The sequence below is a fragment of the Uranotaenia lowii genome, chromosome 3, assembly GCF_029784155.1.
Source record: "Uranotaenia lowii strain MFRU-FL chromosome 3, ASM2978415v1, whole genome shotgun sequence".
Taxonomy (NCBI): domain Eukaryota; kingdom Metazoa; phylum Arthropoda; class Insecta; order Diptera; family Culicidae; genus Uranotaenia; species Uranotaenia lowii.
The window spans coordinates 259,637,160-259,649,218 of NC_073693.1; the positions used below are offsets into that span (position 1 = coordinate 259,637,160).

General features: G+C 40.4%; 2 protein-coding genes and 1 pseudogene across 2 annotated transcripts in view; 2 read left to right on the forward strand and 1 right to left on the reverse strand.

Moving 5' to 3' along the window:
• LOC129753343 (uncharacterized) overlaps positions 1-12,059 on the forward strand; it is a 783,315-nt gene that overhangs the window by 661,558 nt on the left and 109,698 nt on the right. The window lies entirely within an intron of this gene.
• On the reverse strand, positions 3,863-5,673 carry LOC129758787 (rhomboid-related protein 2-like; annotated as a pseudogene).
• Positions 7,057-7,776, forward strand: LOC129753340 (uncharacterized). Its single transcript, XM_055749154.1, has one exon. The coding sequence runs from the start codon at positions 7,057-7,059 to the stop codon at positions 7,774-7,776; it is 720 nt and encodes a 239-aa protein (XP_055605129.1).

The window sequence follows — 12,059 nt, forward strand, 5'->3', positions numbered from 1 at the left end:
ATTTTCAATAGTATAATAAATACATCAATATATCCAAAAGCCTGGAAATTATCCAAAATTATCCCTTTTAAGAAAAAAACTATCTTATCTTCGCTATCGAATTTACGTCCAATTAGCATATTGAGTGCCCTATCAAAAGTTTTCGAACGAATAATGAAAAAACAAATAAGTACGTATTTAAATCTCAACAACTTAATAACAGAGCATCAATCTGGATATAGACCAGGACATAGTACAAAAACAGCCATGCTTAAAATATGCAATGATGTTTCAAAATCCATAGATGAAGGCCACAAAGTTCTTATGGTGCTGCTCGATTGCTCGAAGGCATTCGATACAATTTCTCATAAAACACTCTGTAGAAAATTAAACACGAATTTCGATTTTCAGCCAACGGCTATTGAATTGATTCATTCATATCTACACCCATAGAAGAGGTTGCAGAAATCCAATGCCTATTTAGCACATCTCTGTGCCGATAATGCGCTGAAATGTGCACTGTGCCGAAGATGATATGTTTGAAAAACCGTAACTGGCATAAGGACTCGGCTCCCAACTAAAATGATGCATGACCACTACATTCAAGCAAAACAAGAAAAACATTTTATGGGATTTCCTTCCTATTGGATAATTCATCCCAGAAACAAGGAAATAAAAATATAAACCACAGCGCCCGTAGGGAGAATCGAACTCAAATCACTAGCTTAATGGTCTTGCCAGACCGACATCTTAACCAGTGTACTATTTGAGCTTCATGCAGGAAGAGGGATATTTGTCATAGGCATTCTGCCACCGATCAATCACAAAAGAAACGCACGACAGTAGCTTCCCGGCGTTTGGCCTCCTTTCAAGGTATTCATTTGTCTTGCGATGGAAACGGGAAAGGGAACGGGAGTGGAGGAAACGGGAAACCCATTGAATGAGAACTGTGCTTTGCTTACTGCCTGCTATTACATACACACGCTACATATACACAGCTGCTAAAGCCGGGCAGCTTGGCCGTTGGTTGTTTGCCGGTGAGTTGAAGGAATGTTTTTGTTGTTGCTTTTGCTACATACACACGCACAGCTTAGCCGTGGTTGTTTGCCGGCGAATTGAATTGAAGGAATGTTTTTTTTGTTGTTGCTTTTACTGCATACACACGCACAGCTCGGCCGTGGTTGTTTGCCAGTGGATTGAAGGGATTGAATTAGAAGGAAGTTTTTGTTGTTGCTTTTGCTACATTCACACGCACAGTGCTCGGTTCGCTGGCTGCCTGGTGTTGGCCGGTATTTATTTCCATCCTTCTTCGTCTTGTGATGCGATAGGGAGAGACGTGAAAGCGTTTTTATTTTGTTTCTTTCAGACATACGCAATTCGGTTAACTTGGGAGATTAATGCCGGTGGGAGCAAATCGAATCAGCACCGATCGCGTTATCTTCTTGTACCAATGATGCTATGTAATTGACTACACGCCATTGGCACAGAGGCTGAATTTTGGGTGTAAAGGATCGGGAGCAAGCAGTGTTTAGCAATGAAAGTTTTTCTAGTTTTTTACCAGTTAATTCTGGAGTGCCTCAAGGATCCGTGTTAGGCCCTATATTATTCACTATGTATATAAACGATTTACCAAGCATTGTAAAGTATTGCACCATTCATTTGTTTGCTGACGATATTCAGCTGTATATTAATTGTAAAAACCAAAGCATGGTCGAAACCGGTCAGTTAATGAACCTAGATTTGCAAGCTATAAATACGTGGGCGAAAAATCATCTGATGACGTTGAATGCATCCAAATCAAATGCCCTTTTGATAACACGAACTGTATGCACAAATGAGCCTTTCTTACAACTAGGAGATAATGAAATAGTTTTTTCAAACAAGGTTACAAGCTTAGGATTTATCGTTGACAGTCGATTCGACTGGGATAACCACGTATTGAACCAATGCGGTAAAATTTACGGCGTGCTTAGAAACATAAAGCTTAAGTCAAGTTTCCTAAACCAGAACGTCAAATTAAAACTTTTTAAAACATTCATTTTACCATATTTTATTGCGTGTGATTTCCTACTGCCTACAGTTTCTACAAGAGCTCTCGACAGAATAAAAATCGCGCTTAATTGTTGCGTTCGTTTCGTCTTTAACCTATCCCGTTTAGATCGAGTTACTCATTTGCAACATAAGTTATTAGGATATTCGTTTTACAATTTTATTAAAGTTCGGTCATGTCTTATGTTTCATAAAATCATCACCAATAAATGTCCTTCATATCTTTTCAATATACTCCAACCCTTCAACGGCACTAGGACGCGAAATTATGTGATCCCCAATCATACAACGTCTTTTTATAACTGCACATTTTTTGTCAAAGGTGTTGTTCTTTGGAATTTACTACCAAACCCAATGAAAAATATTCCTAATTTAAGCACATTTAGAAAGCAATGTTCAACGTTATTTAACTAGAAGAAATGTTAATTGTGGACAAAACCAATCATTCTCTAAGAGATTTAAATGAAAGGAACAAGTGCATTCCATCAATACGATTACGCCGCTGTGGCAAAATGAAAAGACAATTGTCTTACGCTACTTTTGAATACAAATAAACTAAACTAAACTAAACTAAACTAGTCAATATCTCTAAACAATGGTTTTTCATCTGGTTAATTTTAATTATAATTCCTGTAATATATTTTTCCACTAAATTTCAATCACATTTGTTTTATGCGCCTTTCCTCTGCCTTCCCAATTGGGCATTGGGAAGGGACTTGCAGTAAATATGATTTCATTCTATTTTTTTGTTTAAACAGGGAATAGCGCCAGGGAGTGTCCTAGACAACCATTTGGTGGGTATTTCAAATTTGCAACGCAAATATACGTGCAAATATACGTGTAAACATATCGTATATAATGTAGCAAAACCAGTATTTACGTATCATTTTGGATGCCATATAGGTACATTAGCAAACATATTCTTGATTTGGATTGTATTAAATTACGATTTGCACGACTTGTCATGCGCATCATTTACGACTACCCTGATTCTTTTTGGAATATACTATGACAATTTACATCATCACATAGATGATTGCTTTGAAATATACGACATTTTTCGTAACAATATGGAAAGTTGACGACTTATTTGGTAGTCTCAATCCTGTTTTCTAAAAGGCATCTTCGAAAGTGCTCCGTCACCGGGTCATTTTTCAATATTTTCCTATGAAAAAATTACTTAATGTTCTTTCAACAATGCTTTGTATAATGCAAAAAATTTGAATAAATTTGTTCGAACGATAGCTCAAAAAAAAATTCGTGAAAATGGTGTTTTTTTTACCCGTTTGACCCTACTCCCTCCTTAAATCGCTATAAAAAACACAAACAATAATAACAAACAGTGAGTCGAGTTTTAGGTCAACGGAGTAGGCACCGACACCCTGGCCAATATCAGAATATTGGGCACGTAAGTCACATGCAAGCTTTCCTACTCACTCTCGTTACGTAAAAGAATTCAAATTTCAAAATTATAGCCAGAGTTCCGACGATTGATTGACACTTTTGGAATGCATCTGCTTTGAACAACAGTGAAGTGAAGTGTAGTGAAAATTGATTATAAGAAAATATGTTTTAAGCTTCTGCATTAAATTTTAGTTCCCTGATAAAGAATTAATAAAATTAGATACGTTGGATAAAGTACATATAAGAAGTGTTATAATTAACCTGATAAGACCGAAATTTGGCTTCATAAACTAATCATTTTGTGGAAAATAAAAAGATTTTGTTACTTAACAATAAGAGTGTCATCATTAGCAAAACGATTTTTTTTTTAAATTGAATACGTTTATTCACCAGTATGTTTGCGCTTCAAATGAGTTCTCTGATAATGCGGCATATAATTCTTATCAAGAAACCTATCTTGAACATCACTTAAGAAATGTATGTATGTATGCAGATAATCCACCATGGGTGCACGGATTCACCGCAGTTTCGCCGACGTATGCGCTAAAATGCATTCTTTAGATCATTGTTCGGCAAATCTGAAATGCAAATCACCGCATACCCGACACCATGACTTCGTGTGAGCTGTTATGTAATAAATGTTATGTGTGAAGTGTTTGAGTTAGGTGGATAAACGAATCAATCACTTACGCAGCCGTTTAAAAATTTACAACATTCAGAATAATGTTAATTCACGACAGGTATTCCGCATACGTGTATATACCTGCCCAACCGGCAAGTGATTGAACGTTCTTATAGATATATATTTTATATTAAAAATAGCAGTATATGTGATGCAGTAGCAATGTTTCAAACTTACTTTTTCAAAACACTCATTGTTATGTTGATTTTGCGCAGCTTATAGAAGAGGGTTTCAATAAAGATCAATTATTCGATATTTAATTGTGTACGAAGCTAGTAACCAGAAAAAATAAACAATAATTTGAAGTTAACCTCTGGAGATATTTATCTAAGATGCATGGCGTGGTTACAGCTTGTATCTGAATTCCTATAGTTTTAATTAGTTTTTCGTTTTGATGCTACGTTAAGAATTGAACGTGAATCTAGGGAAGGTTATCAAGAAGACATGATTAACTACTCACAATAAAAATTTCCTCTCTGCGGATGATAGGCATGTTATTGAGAAAATTAAAACGAAAGAAACAGAAACGAGAAAGAAAAAAAATTATAGGAATTGCCTCACTGCCTGCCTATGTATCCAACTCTGTCGAATGGATCGTTGATACTGTTATAGACTGTTGAACCCACATCGATCACACAAAACAACAAAATCACAAACAGTTGCACGATGGCGTGCTCCATTTGCTTCCAGTTTAGGACTACTGTAGATAAATGAGCAGCTAAGAGAGCATAGACTCCACCAGAGGCTCCAGCCAGAAACACTCTTGGTTGAAAAATGGAAGTGCCCATCGAACCGGCAAGGACTCCAGCAAGATACACCAGAGCAACTTGTCACCAACAGTGCACCAGCTCCAGAGCTACTCCAAGAAAGATCTGCACCAACAAATTCATGGTAATATGCATCAGTCCAATGTGGACAAACATGTAGGTTGCAAAGCGCCAAGCCTGTTGCCTAAGTTGAGGATTGTAGATGAAAATGGTAGCCATTGGTCCATTTGTGCTCATTCCCATCTGACCGTCGTCCGTGTAAATAATGTCCACAATAAAACTTATGACTTGTACCACCGAAAACACCAACATCGTCAAGGGAGGAGGCCAGAAGGACATACTTCGCTCATACTCGGCATCCGGTTCATCGTAACTCCTACCGGGCACAACCAATCGACAGTATCGAACACAGAGCTTCTTAAACAGGTACTGGTGCTTTTGAGACATCTGTAAAAATTCTTCGAAATCCAGCTGTCCATCGTTGTTGGTGTCGGTTGTTTTCATCAATCGTTTCACAAAACCTTTCGGCAGATCATCACTTACACCGCTCTTAATCATTGTCTTCAGCTCGCTGATGCAAATGTGTCCGTTGCCATTATGATCATATCTGTTGAAGATTTCCTGGATACGTCTCCTCTCCAACTGCTCCTCCCTGGTGCAACGTAACGGGATTATCTCTCCCGATCGCTTCATTAAGATGCGGTAAAATTTAAGTTCGTATCGTTCCAAAAGCTGGACAAACACTATTCATGGGCAATTGCCAACTGATGAATAACCCACGCTGTTTTACACGTTACTGTTTTACATAGAACGCACCGTAGGAAATTTCAAAGTCACCGTCTTCGCCGTCACACCCTCGAAAACACCGACAGATGCTTTCCGATCGGGGTTCCGATAGCGCAACTGATAGTAAATGATTTATCTAATCTCTTATCTGTGTGAATGTTCAGTTCGACCACTTTATGTACGGTCTTCGTCATCAGACGTTTTGTTTTACTTCTAGGAAAATTCTTATCATCATTTTATGATTATATTAAAGGGTGATACGGTCAAAATTTGGTCAATATCAACTTGACGTATTTCTTTCATTTTTGTATTTAAAAACCTGAACACCCCTCATTTTGAAGGTGTGTGTGTGTGTGTGTAGAATGTTTCTCCTATTTTGATTGTGGAATTCACTCTTCTGTTGTCAAAATGCCGTCCACGGAAGAAGAGCAGCGTATCAAAATTTTGCCCGCGCATCGCGAAAATCCGAGCTTCTCGCACACAAAGCTGGCAAAATTGCTGAAAGTTGCCAAATCAACCGTTAGAAATGTAATTAAAATGTTTGGGGAACTTTTGTCTGGATCGAGGGAAAATCGAAAACCGGAAGCCGCTGAGACGACAGAGAGAGTTGCCGGTAGTTTCAAGTAAAACCCTAACCTCTCTATCCGAGATGCCGCAAATAAGCTGGGTGTATCGTCTACAACCATGCATCGAGCTAAAAAACGAGCCGGACTATCGACTTACAAGAAAGTAGTGACTCCAAATCGCGATGATAAACAAAATACTACGGCCAAAGCGCGATCCCGGAGGCTGTACACGATGATGCTGATGAAGTTTGACTGCGTGGTAACGGACGACAAAACCTACGTCAAAGCCGACTTCAAGCAGCTTCCGGGACAGGAGTTTTATACGGCAAAAGAAAGGGGAAAGGTAGCAGATATTTTCAAGCACATGAAACTGTCAAAGTTCGCGAAAAAATATCTGGTTTAACAAGCCATGTGTTCCTGTGGATTGAAAAGCAGCATTCGGCAACACGGTTTATTTTGTTGTTTATACTGTTTCATGATCATTTTTTAATCACCCGTTTTTTTTATGAAATCGGATTTCTAAAATCGTTGTCTAACGTCCGTCATAATCCCACTGTGCGTGTTCGACTGAAATACCTATTAGTTTACGAATGTGAACTGGTGAACTGTGTAAATTGAGTCGATCATTTTTGCTAAGAGCAGTGATATTTTGCTAGCCATTTGTGGAGAGTTGCACAACAGAAGCGACATCTTGCGAAAATAAGAATAAGTGTAGCTCGTTCAAAGCTCCCTCGCTTCATTTTTGCAACTAGAGCGACATCTGTCTGAGAAATTTGTACCTACTCTGTTTTTGAATTGCGTGCTGCATACCCACCGGGCTAATATGGCAAAGACGTGCTCAAGCTGCTCCGGTACGATTAGCGGAATTGAGTTTATGGTTTGTCGTGGCATTTGTGGAAAAGAATTTCATCTCAGCTGTGTTAGCATCAGCAATACCGCAGCCCGATCCTTAAAAACACTGTCGAAAAATGTATACTGGATGTGTGATGACTGCGCCGAACTTTTCGAAAATGCACATTTTCGAAACCTTGCTTTTGCCCCACCTCCTCAGCAGACAGAAGTAGCTCAGCTTAGCGAAGCCATTTCAGAACTTCGTTCTGAAATAAAATTGCTGTGCACTAAACCACCTGCCACGCCTGTTCCAGTACTCACGCCTGCTCGTCCTGATTTTCGTCGTGCGCTCAAACGGTTGCGGGCTCCGGATCCTGTTGTTAACGAACCTTGCAAATTGGGTGCAAAGAAATCTTCCGCAGACGTTGTTTCGGTTCCTCTATGCGCCAACGAAACCGAGAAGCTTTTCTGGTTGTACATTTCGCGCATTAAACCAGAAGTAAGCGAAAACAGCGTCATGGAGATGGTAAAAGCGAACCTCGAAGCTGACTCTGCGCAAGTTGTAAAACTGGTACCTAGAGGCACCGACGTGAGCTCCATGAGATTTGTATCATTTAAAGTGGGTCTCGATCCTGAGCTCAAAGATAAGGCCCTCAACCCCGAATCCTGGCCAAACGGTTTGAGTTTTCGCGAGTTCATAAATTACGACTGAAATGGTCAATTTCGTGGACCTTTCTAACGATGACCATGAGCCCCATCTGCCGACGGATTGCGAAACTCATTGGGCCCCTTTACCAAATAACCCATGCTTTTATGCTGACGAAACTGTAGACGGTGAACTGACCAACGGATCCATACCCTCAATCTTAAACTGGACATCGGGACGCACCAATCATGCCAATTGGGAAGTTCTCTACTCTGGCCACCAACGACCGTCTGTTCCTGTAAAAAGTCGTCCCGTTTTCCGGTCAGGTGGTCCAGGGGGAGGCTTCCAATTGCCATGTCATGGCAAGTATTTGTTTTCTTCGAACATTTCGTCTAGTCACCCATCTTTGCCTTCTAGTGATGCATCCGCTACCCATTCCAATGAAAAAGTTTATGCTGATATCAATCCAGTGCTGCAGCGCTCAGTTCACGATTGTTTGCCCAACAGCGATATTTCATCGCCATCTAACTGGATATCGGGACGCACCAATCATGCCAATTGGGAAGTTCTCTACTCTGGCCACCAACGACCGTCTGTTCCTGTAAAAAGTCGTCCCGTTTTTCGGTCAGGTGGTCCAGGGGGAGGCTTCCAATTGCCATGCAACGGCAAGTATTCTTCAGTAATGACCATATCGCCTAGTCACACACCTCTGCTTTCTAGCTCCGCCCAGAGTGTGCCGGACCAACCATCCAGAATCGTGTCTTCGTGCCGCTCTAATCATGGAGCATGGTGCTACTACCAAAACGTCCGTGGTTTACGCACCAAAACTGAAGTGTTGTATTTGGCAACGAATGATTGCAGTTACGATGTGGTCATTTTGACTGAAACTGGGCTGACTGACTCCTTTGATTCGGCTCAGATTTTTGGAAATCAGTACGCTGTTTTTCGCTGTGATCGTAGTCCGCGAAATAGCGTCAAAAAAAGCTTCGGAGGTGTTCTGATTGCAGTGAAACAATGCCACGCCAGCAGTTTTGTCGACACAGAAAATGGAAACGAACTGCAACAAGTTTGTGTTGCTGCCACAATTAATGGTAAAAGATTCCTATTCTGTGCTGTTTATATCCCACCTGATAAGAGCTGCTGTGCCCAGGTAGTCGAGTCCCACGTGGCTTCTATACGTGAATTGTACGCTAAGGCTTCTCGTGATGATTCCGTGCTGGTTTGTGGTGACTATAACCAGCCTCGTTTGATGTGGGAAAAATGCGAAATTGGAGCTCAACTTTTAAACGTAACACCCCTTAGTGCTGCTGCCTCTTGCTTGATCGATGGTACAAATTCGTTGAGTCTGTCTCAGTTTAATGCAGTCAGGAATCACGTTGGAAGGACATTGGATCTAGTTTTTGGTCCGAGTGAGGAAAAGATTGATGTCAGTACAGCTCCTGAAGTATTAGTACCGGATGACTTGTATCATCCTCCGATTGTCTTTGACTTACCAGTTGCTTCAACCGCCAAAGAGACTCCATCAAATTATTCGATCGGTAGCATAAGACCTCTAAATTTCCGGAAGACAAATTTTGCGCTTCTTTCGCAGTATCTAATTAGCATTGATTGGGATGCAGTTTTAAGTAACTCATCGGTTGACAGAATGACTGAAAGGTTTTGAATTTTAATCAGCAACTGGTTGAATGAGCATGTTCCTAGATTCAAGCCACCTGTATCACCTGCTTGGAGCACACCTACACTTCGACAACTACGACGTGAAAAAAATGTTTGTCTGCGTAGACTTCGTAAGAATCGGACAGAAGACTGTCAAGCAAAATTTGGGATAGCTAGCACAGCATACCGTCGACTCAATGCCTCACTCTACAAGCTTCATGTGATGCGTTTACAATCCGGCCTGCGCAGTAACCCTCGAAGTTTCTGGAAGTTTGTAAACTCAAAACGGAAATCAAACGCAATCCCTTCGTCAGTGTTCTTCCATGAGACTGTAGCTAACTCTCCACAAACGTGTTGCGATCTTTTTGCTGAACATTTCCGGTCAGTTTTTTCGGACAATGCTTCTACTGCACGTGAGTGTATCGAAGCCATTAGCAGTGTTCCTATCGATGCAATAGACTTTAACACCTTTGAAGTCAATCAAGAAATTGTCGAAGCTGCTGCAAAAAAACTGAAAAGCTCGTTTGCGCCAGGACCTGACGGAATTCCATCAGCTATTTATTGTCGATGCATCGAAGCAGTATCATCACCTCTGGCTCGAATTTTTAACCGGTCTTTCCAGCAACGGAAATTTCCAGAGATGTGGAAAACTTCGTTTATGTTCCCGATTTTCAAAACTAGCGAACGTCGGAACGTTAAACAATACCGAGGAATCACTAGCTTGTCCGCAGGTTCCAAGCTGTTCGAGATAATAGTTAGTCAAGCCTTACTACAGGCTTCATTGTCATATATTGCTTTGGAACAACATGGGTTTATGCCTGGAAGATCGGTATGTACGAATCTTGTAGAATACACTTCGTTATGTTTGAATCAGCTTGAAAATAAGAAGCAAGTTGATGCCATATACACCGACATCAAGGCTGCATTCGATGCCATTGATCATCAAATTCTTCTTGCTAAGCTTGCTAAGCTTGGCATTCATAATAATATGATTGATTGGCTCAAGTCATTTTTAACTGAAAGGTGCATAAGAATTTAAATTGACGATAGCATCTCCTTGCCTTTTATAAACCGATCTGGCGTCCCTCAGGGTAGTAACTTGGGGCCTTTATTATTTGCATTATTTTTCAACGATTTGATAACCAGTTTAGACGATGGAACGAAAATTGGATATGCTGATGATCTGAAAATATTCGTTTCAATAGAATGCGCTGCGGACTGTGAATACCTTCAATCGTTGTTAGACCACTTTGATGGATGGTGTAGACGTAACAAATTATCTGTTAGTGTCTCAAAGTGTTCTGTGATAACCTTTCACCGGAAAAAATCGCCTATTCTATTTGACTACTACATCGGCAATGAGCATATAAAAAGAGTCTTCGAAGTTAATGATCTTGGTGTTATCCTTGATGATCAGCTTACCTTCAACAATCAACGTTCTTCGGTAATTAATAAGGCCAATCGACAACTCGGCTTCATCTCTAAAATATCGCGAGAATTTAAAGACCCGTATTGCTTGAAGTCACTTTACTGTGCACTCGTCCGATCAATTATTGAGCACGCTGCAATCGTTTGGGCTCCGTATCAGCTCAGCTGGATTTTACGAATCGAACGTGTACAAAAACGGTTTATTAGATTCGCTTTACGCCATTTGCCTTGGAGTCATCCCGAAGATCTGCCCCCTTATTCTCATCGATGCCATCTCTTGGGCCTAGATACTCTTGAACGTCGCCGAAAAACTCAACAGGCCACGTTCGTCGCAAAAATGTTGAACGGAGAGTAAAATCGCCGAACCTGCTAAGGATGATCAGCTTTAGAGCTCCGTCGAGAACGTCACGATCTCATTCGCTGTTGTCGAATCGAACTCATAGAACCTCTTACGGCTACAATGAACCAATCAGCGCAATGATGCGCATATTCCAGGATGCTGAGCACTTACATCAGTTCGGAGAACCATCAAGCCGTTTTGTTCGTCGTTTACACCAATCAAGATTGTTTAATTCTTTGTGATCGTGTACTTATTCATTTAAACACATTTGTTCGATGAATTAATAATAATAAATAATAAATAAATAATAGCTTCCGGGACTGTCAACCAAGAAATTTACTTGAAAGAGTGTTTGAATAAACGTCTGCTGCCTTTCCTTAAGAAACACGGTTTTTCTGTACTGTTTTGGCCGGATTTGGCATCTTGCCATTACGGTAAAAAGGTCATGGAGTGGAACGCCGCCCACAACGTGCAGGTGGTTCCCAAGGACAAGAACCCTCCCAACACGCCAGAGCTCCGCCCAATTGCGAAATACTGGGCTATTGTCAAGCGGAACCTAAAGAAGACCAAAAAAACTGCTAACGACGAGAAATAGTTCAAGACAAAAAGGTGGACAAGGTGACTGTACAAAATCTGACGGCCATTTGGATTTGGAAAAGCAGAAGCCTAACTGATTATATTTCCTGAATTTTATACTAAATAAACTTGAAAAAGAAATTTAATTTGATGTTTCAGATAAACGATTTCTCCGATTTATACGCGTTTTTCCTTGACCAAATTTTGACCGTATCACCCTTTATTTTAAGATTGTGGTAGCTTATGGAGATTTTTTTAATTCCTTATATAATTGCTTTGAAGCCTTCCACATATACACTAAGCTAGCCAGATTGCCCGGTTTCAAACGGGCTTGGTAATTGATACAATT